The sequence below is a fragment of the Periophthalmus magnuspinnatus genome, chromosome 18, assembly GCF_009829125.3.
Source record: "Periophthalmus magnuspinnatus isolate fPerMag1 chromosome 18, fPerMag1.2.pri, whole genome shotgun sequence".
In the NCBI taxonomy this organism is placed as follows: Eukaryota; Metazoa; Chordata; class Actinopteri; order Gobiiformes; family Gobiidae; genus Periophthalmus; species Periophthalmus magnuspinnatus.
The window spans coordinates 12,906,582-12,930,664 of record NC_047143.1 but is presented as its reverse complement, the minus strand read 5'-3'; the positions used below and the strand labels follow the sequence as shown (position 1 = coordinate 12,930,664).

The 24,083-nt window shown below is 43.8% G+C and overlaps 1 protein-coding gene across 4 annotated transcripts; it reads right to left on the bottom strand.

The window, feature by feature from the left end:
- Window positions 1-48: 48 nt before the first annotated feature.
- hspa12b (heat shock protein 12B) lies at window positions 49-23,302 on the bottom strand. Of its 4 annotated transcripts, none has more exons than XM_055228953.1 (14): window positions 22,448-23,296; window positions 22,254-22,341; window positions 20,278-20,376; window positions 17,699-17,778; window positions 17,205-17,326; window positions 16,540-16,729; window positions 13,527-13,631; window positions 12,454-12,570; window positions 6,725-6,902; window positions 5,208-5,294; window positions 3,001-3,105; window positions 1,805-2,063; window positions 1,474-1,577; window positions 49-1,367 (listed from the first exon to the last, which is right to left on the bottom strand). In XM_055228953.1, exons 3-14 carry the CDS (start codon window positions 20,360-20,362, stop codon window positions 703-705), a joined length of 2,097 nt encoding a protein of 698 aa, XP_055084928.1. In that variant the 5' UTR covers window positions 20,363-20,376; window positions 22,254-22,341; window positions 22,448-23,296; the 3' UTR covers window positions 49-702. The 4 variants fall into 4 exon arrangements, with proteins under 4 accessions (XP_055084928.1, XP_033839907.1, XP_055084929.1 ...); XM_033984016.2 differs by having other exon boundaries at window positions 16,540-16,726; XM_055228954.1 differs by having other exon boundaries at window positions 22,254-23,302.
- Window positions 23,303-24,083: the final 781 nt, after the last annotated feature.

Below are 24,083 nucleotides of genomic sequence, written 5' to 3'. Positions count from 1 at the left end.
GCCCTTATTGTCTAGCTCATAAGACAGGTGCAGCCGTTAAGGGGACACAGAATCTTTATTATGTTCTCACAGTAAATAGGATTTATATATGAAATATAAGTATTACAGTATTACATCATATTAAGAAGACACTGACGGTTACCAGCATTTTAAAGTTTAATTTGCAGTTCAGCATATGACCCTTAGGTGGTGTATAAAATTCAGTCTTGTGGCCAGGCCAGCCATTTACTGCAGCTGCCCAAGCAAGCAAGTCTGCCTGAGTTTCAGATAAACCCTAAGAATCTCCGTTACACAAGTCTTTCCAGGTCCAGGATATGTCCTGGCAATTAGAAAGTTGAAAACTAATTGAAAATATACATTTGAGTAAGTGGGAGATTATTATTTTGAAATGTGATTCATATGTGCAGAAGGATAGACCTGCTGGGAAACAGGAGGCTTAGGCCCTAGAGGACGACCAAAGAGGAATTGATATAGTCACAAAGCAGAGGATGGAGTATGCACGGTGTGTTTAGCATTTTGTACAGTCTGTCCATTGCCTAAGGACAGTTCAGCTGTTGGGGGCACTCACTGGTCCCCTGCTGAAGTGCTCAGGGCTAAGTGCTGATGTTGAGCATTCTGTAGGACTATACTCTTCACCAGGACTGCACTCTGAAGAACTGTGTGTCTTGTGTGTGTCCTGTGAGAACTGTTTCATGTCTCTGTTCAGTTGGACAGGAAGTCCACAGACGCCCGCACTGAACGGTTGGACATGACGTCCACAGCGGTCAACTTGATCTCTGTGTCTCCAAACTGCATGGAAGCCCTGATCTCCCTGCGCAGTGGCGGGCCCCCTGCACTGGCCCCTGTGGTCCCAGGGCAAGGCAGGGGCTGGGGCAGGTCCAGTGTGATGGTGCCACACTTCCTTACCCCAGGGTCCGTCACATACACCACGTCATCTGAGCAGCTGCAGTAAATGTTGATGATGATCTTACGTTGGTCGGCGCGAGCTGGTGTGTAGCTCCGCCTCACCACCTCTCCCAGAGCCACTGATTGGTCGACGGAGACAAAGCGGTCCAGGATGTCCGTGCACCACTCGCGGCCGTCCTTCAGCAGCAACTTGTCCCGCGGGTGACGCCCCTCCACAAAGCGGTTGAGCACCCCCACCCCATAGGTGAGGGGGCAGCGCCGCACCCTCACCACACTGGGGTCCAGGCCGTATAGCACCGCCCCCTTCAGGATGGTCAGCCCTACGTCGTGCGGGATGATGACGCGACAGCTACGCCCCACAGACCTCTGGATGGCCCTCTGTAGCATGGCAGACTCGGCAAACCCACCCACCAGAAAGAGGAAGCGCACGCCCTGCACCTCGGGTCGATTCATCAGTTCCTCTGGTGGAGGGGAGGGAAGAGACATGAGGGGGATAAGGAGACATCCTTTGCACAGTTCAAATCCCCACTCTAAACCCTGTTGTCTTTGTAGAGCAGTATCTCTTACCAATGTGTCTGACGATGCTGAGGATGGTAGGTTGGAAGAGCTCATGCACAGCCTCCTGAGTGAGCCGTAGCATGCCCTGGGATGACCACTTCACCATGTTCAGACTGTTCATACACAGGAGACATGGCCAATGTAAGTGTGTGTCACCATTCAGCTCACAGGGCTCATTTTAAACAGGGGCAACAATAACATTGGACTGAAATCCAAACTGATAAAGTTATCCAAGAACTCTGTGCATTTCAGAAGCTGTAATCACGATTATCATGATATATGATGGTGTTATTGTGCTACACCTAAAGTCAGGTTCTTTTTCCTGTCTTTCCCCTAGTACCTGGTCCTCCTGAGTGCAGCCTCCACACTGTGCCCACGGTGCCTCTTGTAGTAATCGATGAAGGAGAAGGGCAGATTGATGTTGAGAGCATTTGTGCGTCCCGGAGCAGCTGTGCGTTTGCGGGCCTCAAAGGCGATGCTCAGGTCCACCCAGGCTGCAGGACGCTTGGCTCGGAAGCTCTGGATGAAGTCTTCTCCAAAGATCTGACACAGCATGGACTCAAACGCCATGTCCACCCCCACTGCCCCATATGGACCTCCTGCACACAGATATAAAGCAGGGTACCAGACTTTATTTTGTAAATCAAAAAATCTTGTGTTTTCCCCAAGAGTACATTGTAAAAGCAATACCCTGTGATGAAATTAGGCCACTGCACTCTGCCTGCAGCTAATAATTAAGGAACCAAAAATGGTACTATGATTGGCTGCGCTTGGCCATAGTGTGTCTGTGTCTGAAAAAAGCTGTTCTAAAGCTGCGCACGTGCCAGAAAGTTAATGGATATAGACATGAACAATGTGCTAAAGGACTTGTGAGCACTACAGAGTTAGGAGACATGCACTTTGTATCTTTTCTAGTGGATGGTTTGCCAGCTTGTCTCCATGACAATGTGATTTTTTTTTTTTGGAGTGAAATTGTACACAATGTGGCATTTAATTTATGTCTCTTCTGAAGATCTGCACTTTGGAGGCAACCAGAACTAGCCAGGTGGTATTGTGAAAATTGCCTACTGAAGCTTTAAAAAGGGGGTATTACGCTTCCATGTGGTAATAATTGTTAACAAATTACATACAGTTGAAACCAGAAGGTTACCTACACTATATAAAAAGACACGCACTTTTTTATCACTGTTTGACACGAAATCAGACTAAACCTTTCCTATTTTAGATCAATTAGGATTGCCAAAATAATTTCTATTCGCTAAATGCTAGAATAATGAGAGAGTTTTGTTCATTACTTTCTTCAAAGTCAAAAGTATACAGTAAGACTACTATGCATTGAAGACTATTTGGAAAAACCCAGATGATGATATCATGTCTTTGGAAGCTTCTGATGCATGTAGTGTCAAACATGCATGGATGACATAAAACATTCAAACATGTTGATGAAGGAAGAACATGGAACAAAAAGTTATTTTTGCATAATACCCCTTCTGTAAAAGAGTCCTGGTGCAGGCATGCTATGGTTGGGTGCTGTACCTGATGCCTTGTAGAGCTCCTTCAGAGTGCCCTGAAGCTGCTCGATCTGGTGTACAGTCAGGTCTACGGTCCCGCCTCCGCAATCAGCCACCACATAGCGGTCACCTGGGGAAGGACAAGGCATTAAGTCTCCAAACAATCACCTGTCCTTCACTAAAGCAACAACTACGAGAGCTCATAATCCACCAAAACACCACTCGCCCATTCACACAAGTACGCAGATTGGAGCCAAGGCAGAGAAGTGTCCTGCCCAAGGACACAACTGTATGTACAAGAGAAAACGGGTTTCAAACTGCCTCTTGAGTCAGCTGAGATACTGCCTCCCAGTACCAAGCGTGTTGCCTTGGATTCAGAATACACATTTCTTCAGTACTTCACCGGTAATGTTCCCTGTTTTCAGATAGGTGTGATTGGCAGGTGGATCAGTCAATCAGGGACGTATATGATCCATCTTCATCAGAAAAAATAAAGTAAAAAATATCACAGAAGACTGAAAAACATGGCTGATTTTATTTCATTTTTGAATGATAGGTAACCAATGAGCTGCATTGTTTTGCAACTGTCATTGAGAAAAACTAATTTGATTGGACAATCACTTGGTTGAGCTCCAGATGCAACGGAAAGAGTGGTGACCCGACTGATATCCCTCTGTATAAAAAAATACGGAGCGATATCAGTCTATATGCCAGGCCAAGAGTGTGTTTAGAACAGTGTTTCTCAACCTGTGGTACACGAACCTCCAGATATTAAGGAGCTATAGTCTTGGTCTGTTATTTCTTTAGCATTGGTTTCATTCTTTCATGGTACTTTTGCTTTGAGGTAAGAAAAGGCATTGGTTGCTATTGTGGAGACGGGGACCATGAAGCACTGAGCTGGGGGTTACAGAATGCTTTTTTAAATCTACTTAACACTTTCTAAATTATAACACTGTATAAAATGTATTGAATTTTAATAAATAAAATTAATGTAAATGGAATATCCAGTATACTGTCATAACCGGAATAAGGCTCATAAGCCTGCATTTGACCCATCCTTCAGTGTCTCTGTGTTAAACCTGCATTTGACTCATTCTTCAGTGTCTTTGAGTTGAAAAATGCATTTGACCCATTCTTTGATGTCTCTGGGGCAAACCTGCATTTGATCCATCCTTCAGTATCTTTGGGTTTAAACTGCCTTTGACCCATCCTTCAGTGTCTCTGAGTTACACCTGCATTTGACCCATCTTTCATTAGATTAAACCTGCATTTGACCGGTGCTTTAGTATTAAACCTGTCAGGAGCAGTGGAACCCATCTCCAGATCTTGAGCTAGTCTTGGTCAGGACTACCTTAGCTGGAGAATTTGAGCTTTTGTGCATGTTTTGTGTTGATGGGGGAAACCTACTGAGACACAGGGAGAACTTCCAAACTCCACCCATAAAGGCCCAAGACTGTCCGGAAATCTAGCCCATGACCTTCTTACTGTGAGATGAAAGTACAATTTCAAATGTCTATGAACTTGAAATTTAATTGTAAATTCTGATCAAACTAAAACCTTGTGTTCACTAAAGCAGGCACGTTCATGTCAAAGCCTGTGTGGGTGGGTGAAACATGAGCATGTCATGTTTCCCCTACACTTCCTGTCTGAACATAAACAATGTGTGCACCGCAGCAATGTCTCCCTGGGCTGCTCATGTGTGCCGCCTAGTAAGTATCTGTGTGTGGTACAGCAGCAGATAGATAGGGACAGATTACAGAGATTACCCAGGTATGGAGAGGCCTGTGTGGTTACTCTCCGACAGAGCACAGGTGTAGGTATGAGAGGAGGGGGGATCTGAGCATAGGGACTAGGATGGCATGTAGCCTGTGCTCCTAGTGTGTTAAAGATCATGTACTACAATCATAACTGGGCCTGGGTTGCAAGGGCAAGTGATAGTTTTTCTCGTTCTCAGTATATGGACAGGCCATACCTCATGTGAAAGTTCAGAACCTCTACAATTCACTCACTGAGCTGCAGAGACTGCACTATCACTGATTAATGATTGGCTGCAGGTGCTGGGGTTTATGTTTTAAGTTTAAACCAACTGGAATCCAGCATTTAAATTTGCAAATAAGAGACTCATATGAGGCTCATTCTGCTTTCCAATTAGCTCAATGTCTTGAGAACAAAAATACCAAATTATAACATAAATAAATGGGACGTCATGTCCTGTGTGTGTGTGGTACTGACCGGTTTGTAGCTCGGACCACAGATCTCCAGTCCCACTCTCAACCACAAAAGTCCTGCTGTGCCTGGATCGCCTCAGCTGTTCCCGCGCTGGAACACACATGTGCATGTTAAAATATATGTACACGCACACAAACATAATTCATAATTCCCCCCTAATTTCCTGGAGACTGATTCTAACCTTATAGGGGGGGGGGGGGGGGGGGGGGGGGGGGTATTATGCAACAATTTGTGGAGCTTTCAGTCATTGTTTTAACTTCTTTCATCAAAAACATGCCTAAAGAGGTTTTATATGTCATCCATGCATGTTTGAGTAATCGAGTGATCTGCCCTGGGCCATATTTAAACCCTTCTTAAGGTTAGCTGTAAGATTTTGTCCTCAGCCCACAGGCCTACCTCACCCATTCTTCCATTCTTCATAAATATACAAAATCATGACACAAAATAATACATCACAAGTTCCCAATCTGATGCGATGAGCACTAGTTTCATTAGCAGGATGCATGCTGATTGTGTTGTGATAGCACTCTGGTTAACATAGTTAACTAGAGAGAGAGGGAGAGGAGGCCTGGAAGCTATTTAGGGGAAAGAGCGAAGAAAAATGTTGAAATGATGGTACTGTGTTTAGGCATGTAGTGACTATGGTTAAGGTTAGAACCATTCTCCAAAAAATGAATGGAAGTCAATGTAATGTCCCCACAAAGCACGGAAACCCAAAATGTGTTTGCTTGTGGTGACAGGGTGAAAGCACTGCTCCACTGCTTGCACCTTGTTCCAATTACAGCCCCTGGACCAGCACACTTGGACTTATGGATCATATTTCACATGAGCTCCAAATCGCTCTTTGTTTTAGGGTTGTGCTCAGCTATAACAAGTTTAACCCTGCAGGCCAAATGAAGGCATGGCATTAAATGCACTGTACCTAATTTTCTGTCTTAAAACCTTCCATAACAGAACTAGTTCATCTTAAACAGTCTGCAGTGATCCAAAGTTATTCCTCACTCACCTTATGCTTTCTGCGCATTCAAATTATCGTGATTCATCATACGTTTATAAGAGCTTTTCACAACTCAGAATGAAGTTTTACAGTCATGGTAAAGGTGACAATCTGGTTGCCATGATCATGGTTGGCTGCTCATGTTGTTGACTGACACACTGAGTTGTGCTGTGTGTTTTCCTGGATCCAGGATAACCAGCTAGGTCTGAAATGCTACAAACTTTTTAGACCAATGTTACTGGTTTTCTACAAAAATATATAGCAGAAGGTGTTCCAGAGGAAACATTTCGAGGGAATGGCCCATCTTATCAACTGAAACAACAGAGCGGAGTGAGAATGAGGCATTGGAGAGCCTTTACAGTTGTGTCTCCAGAGCTCACCTAGAGGCTGAATCTGATGCACTGACTTTTGTTTGAGCTTTTACTTATAATTGTAGTTTGGGGACAAATAAAGTGATACTGATTGATTGTTAATAGTTTACTTGGCAGGTGAACTATAGGCCTACAAGCTGATGTGGATGTACCTTGTCTGAAGCTGGAGTCAAAGGGATGAGACTCATCTGCCCCCAGGCCATTGGGAATTGGCTGAGTGCTCAAGTCAATCACCTGGTGGAGGCGGAGCTTGCGGCAGTAGATGGACGCAGCCTCAGGCTCCAGAGCGATCAGCAGCTGCTCGGGACAGTCCAGAGACACTAGCCCTGCCTGAGAACAGAGATGGGACAGGGTCATAGGGGACAGTCTGGAGACACTAGTCTCACCTGTATTTCAGATGCCCATCCTGGGAATTCATGGGGAGTAAAATTAGTTAAGCCTGTAGTTTATACCTTTTCAGATAAAATGTCTTCAAACTGTTAAATTTATGAGATAAATAAAAGATATTTTAAAAGTCCTACATAATCTTCCAGTGTGTGCAGGGCGGGGGCTTGGAGCTCTTCCTGTTTGTTCGCCGGTCTCCTTATTGTCCACTCCTCATGACATCACCACAGTACAAGTGTGAGGGAGAATGGATGTGTGTGTGTGTGTTTTTATGTTACATTTTTAAATTCTCCACACATTCAGTGAAAAAATGAGCTCCCTCAGTGTAACCATTTACTTGTTATCATCCCATCCCTATATACACTGCCTGGCCAAAAAACAAAAAACAAACAAACAAAAACACACCTGGATTTAACTAAGCAAATAGGTACAAGCCTACGAGCCTGGTCAGGTGTAGGTTCAGCAACAGTATACACATGTGGACAAAATTGTTGGTACCTGTCAGTTAATGAAGGAAAAACTCAGTGATCACAGAAATAACTTTAATCTGACAGTAGACAAGTAATAAAAATTCTATGAAATTTAACCAAATAAAGTCAGACATTGCTTTTCAACCATGCTTCAACAGAATTATTAAAAAAAACAAACTCATGAAACAGGCCTGGACAAAAATGATGGTACCCTTAACTTAATATTTTGTTGCAATCAAACAATTCCTGTAACTGTTAATGAGACTTTTGCAGGTATTTTGGCCCACTTTTCATAAGCAAACTGCTCCAGTTGTCTATGTTTGAAGGGTGCCTTTTCCAAACGGCATATTTCAGCTCCTTCCAAATATGCTCAATAGGATTTAGGTCAGGGCTCATAGGCCATTTTAGAATAGTCCAGTGTTTTCCTCTTAGCCATCCTTGGGTGTTTTTAGCTGTGTGTTTTGGGTTATTGTCCTGTTGCAAGACCCGTGACCTGCAACTGAGACCAAGCTTTCTGACACAGGCCAGCATATTTCTCTCTGGAATCCCTTGATAGTCTTGAGATTTCATTGTACCCTCTGTGGCAATCAAGGGGTTAACAATTTGGGATAGTACTAAAAAAATCTATAAATATTGCAACAACACCACCCCAAATCTAGTTTGGGGATTAGACCCCAAGTATAAAAGGCACACAGTTAAGCATATGAAGATGAAAGAGCCAGGTTCCATTTAATTTACATCATGTTTATTAAAAAGGAAAACAGTTTTAATTTCATCAACAATGACTACAACATATATATAAAATCCGGTTTCACCGTACACTCATTCAATTCATTAAAAGTTTACTGAGCCCAAACCCACCGCCTGCCAGACCATGTACAGGGCGAAATACCGCTCGATGAACAGAGCTCAGCCCAGAACAGTGCCTCTAAAGGCGATCTCACAGTGGGCCAACTTAAACTAAATTGAGCAAGGCAAAACAAAAGGCGAAAGACAAAACAGAACAAAGCAAAGGTGGGGAAAGGCGAAAGCGAAGCAAAAACGCAAAACAGCGGAGGCGGCGTGCCCTGTGCCGCTGCTGACCACTAATGACACCTAAAATGAATGTGGAATTAGCAGTAATCCTACAGCTCAATGCAACTCAACCCAACTAAGGAGGGACACATGCCGCTGATTGAGTAGGGTGAGCACACAATCCCAGGGTTGATGGCTGGGAATCCGCTTTACGCAGTTCACTTTCTGGAGTTTGAAATTATGAGATGTAAAATGTCTCGTGTCGTCCTTGTCACAATGCCAACTAATAGAGAATGCATGCTTGGAGTGTAAATTACATTTGGGATGCGTTTACCTTTTTCTATTGAAGAAAACCCACCGCTGTGCGTAATGGAACTGGTACAGCGGGTACAGCCGAGCAGCGGGACTACAAGGGACAGATGCATAAGAATTTGGGGATTTTACGAATGAAGAGGTCCCACTGTCACTGCAAATGAGGGCACACATGAACGCGCTACGAAGTTCAGCGTGTTGTGAAAGTGAAGCGGTGCCGAGCTGCAGTCAGATGGCGGCACTAAAAGAAGCGATAATTTAGGAATTTGGATATTTTCATGACCTGGGCATGGAGGACAGAGCTACCTACACAGGGACACGGAAATGCGTGTGGGCAAAGGGGGAGCGATGAGAAAGGGAGCGCTTATATAGTCCACCAGACCACACCGCGGGAAACCAGGTAAGCGCACCTGCAGCACAGGCCTCAACAGCTGTCTTACCACACCTGCACAGATTCAAGACACCCTGTGCCAGATGCAACAAAGCAGCCTCGGAACATATCAGAGCCTCCTCCATGTTTCACAGTAGGGACAATGTTCTTTTCTTGATATGCTTCATTTTTCCATCTGTGAACATAGAGCTGATGTGCCTTGGCAAAAAGTTTTTGTCTCATCTGTCCATAGAACATTCTCCCAGAAGCTTTGTGGCTTGTCAACATGTAGTTTGACAAATTCCAATCTGGCTTTTTAATGATTTGTTTTCAACAATGGTGTCCTCCTTGGTCATCTCCCATTAAGTCCACTTTGGCTCAAACAACGACGGATGGTGCGATTTGACACTGATGTTCCTTGACCTTGAAGTTCACCTTTAATCTCTTTAGAAGTTTTTCTGGACTCTTTTGTTACCATTCGTATTATCCGTCTCTTTGATTTGTCATAAATTTTCTTCCTGCGGCGAGGTCCAGGGAGGTTGGCTACAGTCCCATGCATCTTAAATTTCTGAATAATATGTGCAACTGTAGTCACAGGAACATCAAGCTGCTTGGAGATGGTCTTATAGCCTTTACCTTTAACATGCTTGTCTATAATTTTCTTTCTAATCTCCTGAGACAACTCTTTCCTTTGCTGCCTCTGGTCTATGTTGAGTGTGGTACACACCGTGTCACTAAACAGCACAGTGACTACCTGTCTCCCTATATGTACGCCCACTGATTGATTACAAGATTGTAGACACCTGTGATGCTAATTAGTGGACACACCTTGGATTAACATGTCCCCCTTTGTTATCTCCACAAAACTGATAAAGAGGGTATAGAAAGGCTATTGGGGTCGTCCCGGCCCACACTCCATACCGGATGGTGGCGGTAATGCACCATTTCTAGTTGCGTGCCAACCGCCATAAAACACTATTAGAAGAAGAAAAAGAACATGTCCCTTTGGTCACATTATTTTCAGTGTTTTCTGAAAATGTGTGTATGCTCAAAGAATGAGGTCAGGTGACTGCCTGAATATACTGAATGACCAGCTTATTTCATCAATGGATTTTTTCTTCCCTGATGGCACAGGCATATTCCAAGATGACAATGCCAGGATGCATCGGGCTCAAATTGTGAAAGGATGGTTCAGGGAGGATGAGACATCCTTTTCACCACCACAGAGTCCAGACCTTAACCTCATTGAGATCTTTGGGATGTGCTGGAGAAGGCTGCCTTCATCAATGCAAGATCTTGGTGAAAAAGTAATGGAACACTGGATGGAAATATATCCCTCCCTGAACTACCACCTTAACGTGATGGAGGGGTTTGAGCACCCAAATGATCCTAGGAGCTATGTTGTTGGGGGCTTCATGCCCCTGGTAGGGTCACTCATGACAAACAGGTCCAGGGAGGTTGAGCGTTACTGGTTACTGGCTAGATATAGTTGGCCTCGCCTCCACGCACAGCTTGGGCTCTGGAACCCAACTCCTTGAGAGGGGCTGGACTTTCCATTTCTCTGGCATTGCCTACGGAGAGAGGCAACAGGCTGGTGTGGGCTTGCTCATTGCCCCACAGCTCAGGCACCTCATGTTGGAGTTCACCCCGGTGAACGAGAGGGTCACGTCCCTGTGCCTCCGGGTCGGGGACAGGTCTCTCACTGTTGTGTCGGCCTATGGGCCAAACAGCAGTGTAGAGTACCTTCTTGGAGTCCCTGAGAGGGGTACTAGGGGGGGACCGGGGACTCTGTTGTTCTCCTGGGGGACTTCAATGCCCATATGGGTAACGACAGTGACACCTGGAGGAGCATGATTGGGAAGAATGGCCTCCCTGATCTGAACGCAAGCAGTGTTTCGTTATTGGACTACTGTGCTATGTTCAAGCACAAGGGTGTCCATCAGTGCAAGTGGCACCAGGACACCCTAGGTCAGAGGTCGATGATTGACTTTGTTGTCGTGTCATCTGATCTCTGGCCACATGTCTTGGACACTCAGATGAAGAGAGGGGCTGAGCTGTCAACCAATCACCACCTGGTCGTGAGTTGGATCCACTGGCGGATCGTGAGGGTCTGCTGGGAACCTCTGCCGGAGCCCTCTGTCAGAGGGATCTTCAACTCACACCTCCGGAAGAGCTCCTCCTTGATCTCGGGGAAGGCTAGGGACATGGACTCCGAGTGGGGCATGTTCTCCACCTCTATTGTCGATGCGGCTGTTCATAGCTGCGGTCATAAGGTCTGCGGTGCTTGTGGCAGGGGCAACCCCCGAACCTGGTTGTGGACACCGGAAGTAAGAGATGCCATCAGGCTGAAGAAGAAGTCCTACCGAGCCTTGTTGGACTCCTGAGGCAACTGACCAGTACCGGTGGGCCAAGCGTGCCTCGGCTCCTGCGGTCGCAGAGGCAAAAACTTGGGGTTGGGAGGAGTTCAAATCCAAGGCCATGGTTCTCAATCAGAAAAAGGTGGCTTGCCCTCTCTGGGTAGGGGGTGAGTCTCTCTCTCAAGTGGAGGAGTTCAAGTATCTCGGGGTCTTGTTCAAGAGTGAGGGAATGATGGAGCGTGAGATTGACAGGCGGATCGGTGAAGTGTCAACAGTGATGCGGTTGCTGTATCGGTCTGTTGTGGTAAAGAAGCTGAGCCAGAAGGCAAAGCTGTCGATTTACTGGTCAGTCTACGTTCCTACCCTCACCTATGGTCATGAGCTCTGGGTAATGACCGAAAGGACAAGCGGCCGAAATGGGTGTCCTCCGTAGGGGCGCACCCTTAGGGAAAGGGTGAGGAGCTCTGTCACACAGGAGGAGCTCGGAGTAGAACCGCTGCTCCTACACGTTGAGTTCAACCAGAAGGGGGCCTCGGAGAAGACCCAGGACACGCTGGAGGCACTATGTCTCTCGGCTGGCCTGGGAACGCCTTGGTGTCACAACGGAGGAGCTGGAGGACGTGTCCGGGGTGAGGAAAGTTTGGAAGTCCCTGCTTAGACTGCTGCCCCCGCGATCCGGCCCCGGATAGGCAGAAAAAAATGGATGGATGGAAATAAATCTTGTGACATTGCAGAATCTTATCGAAACAATGCCACAGCGACTGCGTGCCGTAATCAAAGCTAAAGGCATCCAACGAAATATTAGAGTGTTTTTTTGGCCAGGCAGTGTACGTGTTAAGGTTATGGTTTAGGTTAACTATACAAATTATGGTTAAGGTTTGGATCAGTCTCCAGGAAATGAATGACGTCAATGTAATCCAAGTGTGTGTGTGTATGTGTGTGTGTGGGGGTGGGGGGGGGGGGGTGTGATGTACCAAGTAGGCGGCCTCTCTCATGAACTGTTTGGCTGGTTGTCTCCACACGGCTGGTACAGTGATGACCCAGCGGATCTCCTCTCCCTCCAGCACCGATGAAGACTGCTCCTTCACCTCCTGCATACACACAACTCTTATTATCATCATCATCAACATCTGTGCGCTGGGATTTATCACAGTGTGGGGACTATACACACTCACCTCATGAGGACCTGCCTCTCTTATGGGGACATGAAGTAAATTCTTTATTATTAGAGCAACAACATGGTTTAAGGTTCAAATATGGGTTTAAATAGGCTTTAGGTTAAGGTTAGGCAAGTAGTGGCTATATTAAGGTTAGGATCAGTCTCCAGGAAATAAATGTAAGTCAATGTAGTGTCCCCTCAAAGTATTGAAACACAACATACACACCCACTCAAATCTCCACCCACACCTGCACCTTGAAGGTGAGCTCTCTGAAGAAGCACAGAGCATGTGTGGGTGTGTGGTAGGTATGAAAGTGTAGGTGGGTGTGGTGTGTCCCCTGAAAAAGTACAGGGCATGTGTATGTGGGTGTAGGTGTGTGTGTATGCGGTTAGGGTGGGAGGTGTGGCAGTCTCAAATTTAGGGTGTGTTCTCTGAAGAAGTGCATGCCGTATGTGTATAGGTGGGTGAGTGTCACCTTTAGCTCATGCTCTTTGAAGAAGCGCAGGGCGTGTGTTTGTGTCTCACCCATGTGTTTGTATAGGTGTGTGTAGGTGTGGGTGAAGGTTGGTGGGATCACCTTTAGGGAGGGGTCTCTGAAGAATAGCATGGTATGTGTGGGTGTAGATGGGTGTAGACATGTGAGGTCACCGTTAAGGCACGGTCTCTGAAGAAGCGCAGGGCGCGTGTGTGTATAGGTGTGTATGTGGGTGTAGTTGTGTGGGTATAGGTGCCTGTGGGTGTAGGTGAATGGGTGTCTCAGCTTTAAGGCGTGTTCTCTGAAGAAGTGCCGGACATGTGTATAGGTATGTGTGTGCGTGCGTGGGTGTAACCTTTGGGGTGTGTTCTCAGAAGAAACATAGTGTGTGTGTGTAGGTGGGTCTGGTCACCTTTAGGGCGTGTTCTCTGAAGAAGCGCAGGGCATGGGCGAACACCTCGATGGCTCGGACCTTTCGCCCATTGACTGCTTCAAGCTCTGTCTCCATGGAGAGGTCCTGAGAGGAGACCAGACACCACAAACATTATGTAATAATGATCACATAGCTTCAGCCATAGTTTTTCAACAATACATTTATTTGCACTGACAGTTTTGCACTGTTATATTTTGTATTTATATTCAGTCCAAGTCTATTTTGACCTAAAACCTCACTGTTTATGCATGCCTTTTTGTTTTATCAATATTATTATTCATTGTTTTATGTTACTAGTTTGTGAATTTTATTCACTGACAATGACAATAAAACTTTTTCTAATTTTTATTGGATTTACTGTGTACATAGTGTTTTAATAGCATTATCTACTGTTCCTGTCATTTTTGGGGGCAATTTTAATACAAACTAGGTGCATTTGCAGCTTTCTGGTCAAAATGCCAAAATATAAGTTTGTGCTGCCTTCAGTGGCCTCTGGAGTTTTAAGTACTGGTAATTGCTGACATCATGAAAGACTGCCCCGATTACATTTTCTGAATACAAGCACCTGGCTATAGGGATGGGGTTTGAATTGTGGATATCTGTTAAACTAATAACACTGTTCCTTATATCTCCAGACCCTACCCTTCCTCCACCCTCACTCTCCCCTTTAGTCATCCAGGTACTGCCCAGTTTAGCAGCCCCATTTGAAAAGTAGTGGTGGGGTTCAGGTATTTAGTCCTACTTTAAATCTGAGATAACAGATAAGCCTACCCGATTCTCAAACATGAAAGAAGGAAGTAAGTATTTAAATCAATCTAAGTGATTGACTTACAAAAATATGGCACATTGTTAATAGTTTTTGGGTATAAGATACACATGGGAGGAAAAACAAAGTGTACTCATGAGAGAAAAGTTGCATAATGTAGCTTTAATTATTTATTTATTTATTTATTTTTTCTTATAAAGTCTCTAATCAAAAACATGCCTAAAGAAGTTTGAGATGTCATGCATGCTATGTTATTTTTTGTATTTTAGTGATCTCTTTCCTGCTCATGGTTTGCTGTAAGATTCTGACCTATGCTCAGCCCACAAGGCTCTTGCACCGCAATTGTAAAAAAAACAAAAAAAAAAACACTACAACTTCACAAACCTGATGTGATGTGCAGTAGCTTCATTAGTGGGATGCATGCTGTGTTGTGATAGTGCTATGAATGGGGAGTAACATAAAAAAATAAAAGTGAAACTTACTAAACATGTTGGTTTTGGTGAATGTAGCATTTTTAAAACAAGGTAACATGGTGATCTAAATATGTTATGTGTTAGCAGTTAATACCCCATAGAAGTATTTTACCTTTTGAGGCTTATCTAAACTCCAGAATAAAGCTTTGTGTCCTTCTCCGTCACTAGGCAACCGCCAAATAAAGCAGAGTCTGATTGTTGGATTGTTGGACCTGCCAGATGTCCACTTAATCCATCTCGCTCTAGTTCCTGATGTACTTCTTGTTGTACTTCCTGCTTCCCGCCTACTTCCTTCTAAGCAGGCATTTTTCTCAGGGGCTTGGCGTTCCCTGTCTCTCGCTTAGTTGGTGACCACTGAGGCAATGACAATTTCTTTAGTTCGTGGTTACAGTCAAAGGTGGTAGAGTAGCCAAAAAAATTGTACACAAGTATATTATAGTGTAGTAATAAGTAAAAGAGTTTTAAAAAAATGTTTTGGAAAGGTACTACCCAAGTAAATGTATCTTAAAGAGTAACTGTTGTATAACATCTGGTGTTTTCGCAGGGTAAGCACAAAAGTGAGACTAACTAAATTATATCTGAAGGTGTGGTGAAAGAAACACAAATGTTCAAATCATTTCATATTGTCAACATAAAGGTTTTGTCACTTGTAGACTTTGTCACAGTGGGAAGAGTAACCACAGCTTTTAATCAAGTAAGAGTATCATTGTTTCAATAAAAATATAACTCAAGTCAGAGTAAGGAAAGCTACTGGGAATTTCTTTAAAAAGTTACTCAAGTACTACCCACCTTTGGTTACATTCAAGGTGTATTGAACCAATGGTGTGACAGTATTGCCGTATTGCCTTGAGGAGGCGATTTTACATTTGCTAACAGCTACTTGTTCATAATGTGATGGGGCAAAATTTAGTGTGCTGTTTAGGTCTGTAGTTGAATGCATGACAGAAGACGTTCCAGAGAAAACAATTGGAGGGAATGCCCCATTATCATTACCAACCAAAACAACCAAGCAGAATGAGAGAGAGGCTTAGAAGAGGATTTCCTGTTGTGTGTCCAGACCTTACCTCACTTGCACTGGAACCTACTGCGATGCTGCAGGACATAGAGGTGGGGCACTTTTGTCCTGAGGGCTCTTATCTACCTCAAACTGCCCTGACACAGGAGCTCATGACTCCTACCTGTCGAACTGCACTTTAGTCTAGAAACTTTACTTTTACATATTAAACTATTGATTTTACTAAAACACAATTAAGAACTTTATATTTAAGATTTTACAAAAAATGTTTAAAATGTTTTCCCAGTTTAGCTAAATTTTAGTTTTGAATTGTACTTTCTGGTTGGAAATATGACATCACACTAAGGAATTCCATAACTGTTACCTAGCAACACTGTTGTACACAGGGCCAAAACTCCTATAATATGCACTGAAATTATAATTTGACAAATAAAAATATAAGAAAATACCTTTATTTTGTTTAAATAATGTTTAAAATAAAATGTGTGAAAATGTGTTTATTGCGTGTATTAAATTTTTGTGTGATGTCATCAATATGGACCTCTCTGAAATAGAACTCTGTACATCCTGTAATTTCAACACATTTTCAACCTTTTTTCACAAATTGCTTTTGAACAGTGTAAAACTGTATAATGTATAATTTATATTTACAACAGGTATTATCCTGCCAAATTCTGTGAAAATTTGACCAAAACCTGTCATATGCACTTTTATACCCTCCCTCTCTCACACACTCACACTGGTGCTGTGGATCTTCATCTTGAACTTGTCGAAGTAAAGCCAGTGCTGTGCCTCATCCGGGTCCAGGTCATGGTAAAAGTCCCGTGCCAAGAAGCCAAAACTGTGGAAGCGGAGGTCAGGGGTCAGCAGTAGGCATGTGGGGCTCTTCTGATTGGCTACTCCAGGGTCCCCGCCCTCCCAGCGCCTGCTCCCATTGGACACAAAGTCAGTCGTCAGTCATCATTCAAAAATGGGTTTCATCCATGTAAACTAAGACTACAGCAAAACTAAACCAGAACTAAACCAGGACTAGACTAGTTCTAAGCCAGGACTAAACTAAACCAGGGCTAGACCAGAACTAAACAAGGACTCCACCAAGACTAACTCTTGACTTGACCAAGACTAGACCCGGTCTAAACCTGGACTACACCAGGACTAAACCAGGACTATATCAAAACTAAACCAGGATTTAACCAGGACTCAATCAGGACTAGACCAAAACCAAGAAAAAAACAGAACTAAACATGACCAAGACTAGACCAGGATTAAAGCAGGACTAAATCAGGACTAGAACAAGACTAAACCAAGACTAAACAAAGACTAACCTCGGACTAGACTAGAACATGACCAGGACTTAACCAAGACTAAAGCATGACTAGACCACGGTAAATAGAAAGCCTTACTTCATGATATGGATGGCTTCTGAGTGGGTAAAGCTGAAAGCGTAGCCGCTGGAGGTGGTTCCAAAGTCTATGGCCACCACCACTGAGAACAGAGAAGCCATTTTGGGTCGCATCTTCACCCTCTGCATGATACCACACGCACACACACACACATATACACAGTTACAACTTATACATGATGGACAGAGGGGTAAACTTTAAAAGGGTACATTTCTTAGCAGGAAAGGAACTGGTTTAGTGTGTTATAGGAGAGGGGAAGGAGTGTGACTGGGGAGCACATTACCACGACTGCAAGGGCATTACTGGCGAGCATGTTACCATGACAGTGAGGGCATTACTGAAAAGCAAGTTACCATGACAGTTAGGAGGTTACTGTGGCACATGTTACCATTACAGCAAGGGTGTTACTGGGGAGCATGTTAACATGATAACAAAGGCATTACTGTATGACTGGGTGTTATTAACGGTGCCAGTAGAAAAGTGGAGTGTGTTACCGGAGAAGGCGTGGGCGTCAGGGGGGTGATGCCACACTCACTCCGCACAGTGGCAGGAGAGGAGGGCACCGAGAGGTCATCTGAAACACGGGTTTAAAAAGTTTAAAAAGATGAACTGCACTGAATATTTAAAGGTCCTATATTAGGCAAAATTAATTCTTGTGAGCTTTAGGCCACGTTATAATGCTGTTACTGTCTCAAAAACATACCTGGAGTTGTGTCTGTGTAATCCCTCAGTTGTCCAGGTCTAATCTATAGCAAAAAATGAAGTTTAAATCTGTCAACTAGACAAATCGCTGTAGGAGTGAAGATGTTTTGCTGCTCATCCAAGCCGCTTCTCCATTTCTTGTCAGATTGCTAGTGGACAGTGGCTTGTATTTATCTGAAAGGAGAGGCTAACTACACTGAAACTAAAACTGTAAATGCAGTTTCTGCCTTAACGACCCTATTATTGTAGGGTCAGGGGGGTGATTGGTCCAGTTGACAGATTTAAACTTCATATTTTGCTACATGGAGTTGTGTTTTGTTTCATTCACGCATCTCTGAGTAATCCTGGATTATTAGTCTACATCTTCAAATCTTAAAATGCTGATTGCAATGTCATTAAGTGGTAGTTTTGAAGTTAACTGGTAATTTTAGCCTCAATTTACCTGCTTTTTAAATGTGCAATCCTAAATTGTTGCCTTAAAAAAATAGAAAACAAATAACATTTTTTTCAGTTGTGATTGCCATAGAAGGTTTAGAATATCCTCTGGTGCACTGAAAAGCTGAGAAGTTACAATGAGACTAAAACAAATTTGACAATTCCATAGCTGCAAATGATACAAATGATGGGGGTGCCCCAGTTCTCTGATGACTCTGCCATCATTGGCCTCATCAAGGATGACGGCGATGTGGAGTGCAGAGGACTAAAACAGGACTTTGTGGACTGGTGTCAGCAGAACCACCTCATCATCAATGCAGGGAAGACCAAGAAAATGGTGGTGGACGTCCGTAGACGTCACTCTACTGCCCCCTCAGTGAACATCCAGGAAAGGGACATTGAGAGAGTGGACTCATACAAGTACCTAGGTGTTCATCTGTACAAAAAGCTGGACTGGACTCACAACACAGATGCACTGTACAGGAAGGGCCAGAGCAGGCTTTATCTCCTGAGGAGTGTCTTTTGGAGTGAGAGGGCCACTCCTGAAGACCTTCTATGACTCTGTGGTGGCATCAGCCATCCTGTACGGTGTGGTCTGTTGGAACAGCAACATCACAGAGAGGGAGAGGAAGAAGCTGGACAAGGTCATCAAGAAGTCCAACTCCGTCCTGAGCTGTCCTCTGGACTCAGTGCCTGAGGTGGGGGACAGGAGGGTCCTGGCTAAGGTCTTTTCTATGCTGGGCCATGAGTCTCACCCCCTGCAGGATGCTCTGTCTGCCCTGGAGAGCAGCTTCAGTGACAGACTGATTCACCCTCGCTGTGTGAAGGAGAGGTTTCGCAGATCTTTCCTTCCTGCTGCTGTCAGACTGTACAATGAACACTGTTTACACTGAACATGTGTCATTCAACCATACCTATGTGCACTTTTCGGAGATGTTATATTAGAGTCTATTTTTTTTAGTTTATTTTTTAAGTCTATTTTTTTTTAAAAATTATTATTATTTTAAGCTATTTATCTATTATCTTGTTGTCGTAATGTTCGAGCAGGCGGGACCAAAGAGTGCAGAACTCGAAGCAAGTTTACAGTGTTTATTTACAGTCAGTGAAACAACAGGCAAATGATGGTAGAACAGACAAGGAGCAGGGAGCAGGGTGCGAGCATGGGGCCAGGGATGCGACGTGGAGTGCAGGAAAGAGGACAGGGAGTGGCCAACACCGGAGCGGGGATGCAAAGCCAGGAACGGAGGCAGAGACGAAGGAGCAGGAACGGTCCGGGGAGCAGGAATCAGAGCAGGGAGCGAGGTGCAAGCCAGGGTCCAGGGCGTGACGTAGAGGTGACGACAAAGAGCAGACAATACCAGAGCGAGGAGGCAGGGTCAGGAACGGAACCAGAGACGAAGGAGCTGGGATGGTCCAGGGAGCAGGAATGTTTGACATGCGGACGATCTGGCACCGAGTGTCTGTTCCTGGCTCCTATCCACGGCAGGTGGCGATGATTGTGCTGATGGGATTCAGGTCCAGGAACTCCGCTCAGTTCCAGACTCAGGCAGGTGAGGGAGGGGAAGGAGCACACAGGAGGCAAAACAAGGAGCAGGAACACGTGGATCATGACACTTGTTTTATTGCATGTACCATTTTCCTTCTGTTCTTTAACTGTGCGGTGCAATATTGGAATTTCCCCACTGTGGGACTAATAAAGGCATATCTTATCTTATCTTCCTGTAATGCCCTATGATGACATCACAAGGAAGAACAGATTTTTCAATGTTTTCAGTTTAAGAGATAAAGTAAATATGCAGGGTTTGTTTGTTAAACATGTGTGAATGAAGCAAAACACCACACCAAGTATATTTGTGGTGAAGAAACAGCATTGTAACACAGATGAGAACGCAGTGTAATAAGGACCCTTTAAAGACAAAAGTACCGTGTTCATTACCACAGATTTGATGGAGGTGTGGTGTTATAGAAAGGAGCTCATTGTGAAGGTGCAGCTCAGAGGGGTCCAGAACTGCTTCAGCCATGGTCCTTGCAGCAGCTGTGAGGACACACAACACTTCAGACAGACTTACAGTACCTAAACAGACGATGTGTGCCAGATGCCCTCCCATCCTTCTGTGTCCCTGTGTGTCGGATGTCCTCCAATCCTTCTGTGTCCCTGTGCGTCGGATGTCCTCCCATCCTTCTGTCTCCTTGTCTGTCAGATGGCACTCCCTTCCTCCTGTATCCCTGTGGGTTAAATGCCCTCCCATCCTCCTGTGTCCCTGTGGGTCAGATGCCCTCCCATCCTCCTGTATTTCTGCCTGCTAGATGCCCTCTCATTTTATATTCTTGTGTGTCAAATGCTCTCCCATTCCCCTTTATCCCGAATATATGAGATGTAATGTAAACTGCTTTTCAGTGGTTTGGAGAAAAACATAAACATAAAACATAAAATAAAAGTTCTGTACTCCAAAAACTAGAGGGAAATCTTTATTAAAGGACTAGCTCATTATGTAATTAAATGCTTATAAAATATCTTTATTGTCATGCAGCAGTCCTAAAGGGCTTATTAGGGTTGCCAAAAGTATTGAAAATCAGATAGTAATCAGTACTAAAACTAGTATCAAAACTATTTACTGATTTGAGCAGGTATTGATACTAAAAAAGTCACATTCATAGGTCAGAAATGAACCTTTCCTGAATAGTTTTAGAATGATCTTGACCTGTATCAGAACAAGTATAAGACCGCTAAACTAGTACAGCATACGCCCATGGACTACTATAAAACCTACCTGGAGGACTGAGGGATTACACAGATATGAGGCCAAAAGAAAGAGTGTTTTTTATTATCAGTGTGGTATCAGAATCAGTATTGAGTATCAACTCGGTTCCTTGTTATCAAAATCGAGTTTGAAAAGCTAGTGCAGAACCTTTGGTTGTCATGCTCTTTGTCCCTCTTGGTGACTGGCGGGCCCTTTGTGTCTGCACAGCCTGCTTACCCTCAGCCCTCGCACACCACTGCTCCTACCCTAACCCCGTTCAAACGCTGGCTCCTGATTGGATAGTCATGATGTCATCACACTACTTCCAAAACATACAGATTCCTCACACTCTGCTTATTTAACTGTGAAACAAATCCAAACTTCAACAGCTGCATTTGCCATTTTACATATGCACAGAAATGGGTAATACTCATTTACATTTACTCAGATACATTTATCCAAGTAACTTTTTAAAGAACATGCAATTTTCATTGTACTTTTCTAGCAACATTTATTCCTATTTGAGTAATATTTTTTTATTGGAGTAACAGTCCTCTTACTTCAGTAAGGGTTTACTTTATTTCACTAGTACTTTTTTATATTAACATGTGGTCTTATATCTGTGTGATCCCCCAGTCATCCAGGTAGGTTCCATAGTCCATGGGTGTGTACTAGTCTATGAGGTCTTATACTTGTGCTGATACAGCTCAAGAAAACACTAGGTTTAGTATTGATTAGTATGTGATTTTCAATACTTTTGACAACTCTACCGTGATAAGTGTACAAGTGACAAAAGCTTCATATTGACAATAGGAAGTGATTTAAACATTTGTGTTTAGTTTGTCTCATTTGTGTGTCGATACTTTGAAAAGACCCGATTTTATGCATTATTTAAAGTTTAAACTTCAAATTATGAATACATCAGTTAACATTACTCTTACTATGTGTGTATATATATATATATATATATATATATATATATATATATATATATATATATATATATATATATATATATATATATATATATATATAATGTACTGCACATAATAGCAGTGTAGGCTTAGGTATGTAGGTATACTAATCTCCATCTCCTGTTTAAACCACTGGACTAAAGAATGTGGTCATGTCGCCTGAAAAAGCCAAAAATAGACATGAAAGTGTCACTTACCTCAAATCTACTACTTCAAATCCTGCTGTAAGACGTTTACTGTTGTCTGAATCTAAGCAGCAATGGTCCAGAGTGTATGGTTCCTCCTCTGCAGAGAGAGAGAGTGGATATGGGAGAAGTCTTCACAGAAATCCCTTGTTAGAAAGAAGGAAATGTCCAGCTGTGAATCACTTCCAACAGAATCCTTTCCAAACCTGTCTCTCTCAACTCCTCTGGTTCTCCTTTGGCTCTTCTCTGGAGCTCCTCCAGTTCTCTTCTGGCTCTTCTCTGGTTCTCGTATTGGTTCTTCTCTGATTCTTCTCTGGCTCTGCTGATTCTCCTCTGGCTTGTCTCTGGTTCTGGTTCTCTTCTGACTCTCCTCTGGTTCTGGTTGTTCCCTGGCTCTCATCTAAGTCTCCACTGTCTCTCCACTGCCTCCCTTCTGCTCTGGTTCTCCTCTGGTTCTCTTCTGGCTCTTCTCAGGTTCTCATGTGGTTCTTCTCTGGTTCCCCATTGGCTCTCCTTCCTTTCAGCTCTCCTTCTAGTATTTTTCCTGTAGTTCTCCTCTGGTTTTTCTTTGGCTGTCCTCTGGTTCTTCTCTAGCTTTCCTCTGTCTCTCCTCGGGTTCTGGTTCTCCTTTGCGTCTCCTCTGGTTATTCTCTGGCTGTCATCCGGCTTTCCTCCTGCTATGGTTCTCCTCTGTCTCCCTCCTGGTTCTCCTCTGGCTCTCCTCTGGCTTTCCTCAGGTTCTATTTTTCCTCTGGCTCTCCACTGATTCTGGTTCTCTTTTGCCTCTCCGCTGGCTCTCCTCTGTCACTCCTTTGGTTCTGGTTCTCCTCTGGTTCTCCTCTGTCTCTCCTCTGGCTCTAGTTCTCCTTTGTCTCTCCTCTGGTACTCCTATGGCTTTCCTCTGGTTCTGGCTCTCCACCGTCTCTCCTCTGGTTCTTCTCTGGCTTATCTCTGTCTCTCCTCTCTTTTGGTTCTCCTCTGGCTCTCCTCTGCCTCTCCTTTGGTTCTCCTCTGCTTCTGGTTTTATACTGACTCTGTTACCTCTCTGAATGGCCTCTCTTCTGTCTCTTTGGACTCCGCAAGCACTGAGTTCACTCAACACTGGAATGTGAGCGTGAGAGCCGTCATAGCCCACAGCGGTCAGAGAGAGAGGAGCCGAGGGAGTGGGGAGGGGCCAAGGGAGGGGCAGAGGGAAAGGGGAGGGGGGAGGGCCCGAGAGCAGAGGGAGGTTATGAGTTACATCAAAATCTTTAAAGTGATATATATATCTATATTAGAATATTTTATTGTATTATTATTTTTTATTTTTCAGCTCTTCACACGAGACACATTGTTCCAAGAGGCACAATTGTTGTTTTTCATTTTGTTTTTACATTCAGGACAAATGTTGCTGTGATCAGGGTCATAATAAATAGTTTTTGCAAATCATTATTCAAATGTTTTATCAAAATGATTAAAATGTCCACATAAGAGGACATTTGATTTACATATTTTTTTCTCAGAAACTACATAATGTAAAAAGATAATTCTTTGTATTTAGACTCATCAGGTCCCAATCAGCCCAAATAACAAAGAGAAATTAATAAAGCATGTCATGCAAGAGCTCGGGTCTCACAAGGTTAAAAACATTATAGTGGCCCAAAGTAATTCCTCACTTACCTTATGCACTCAGAGCACCCTGATTATATACCACTTAAGAGCTGTGTATACAATATATATGTACTGGGGAAGGACACATTTTGCTCAAATACATGAAAAAATAAATCAAATACAGGACCTTTAACTTCAGCAACTTTTTGAAGAAATAGTTTTAAACACCATGTCTGTACTTGAGTATTATTA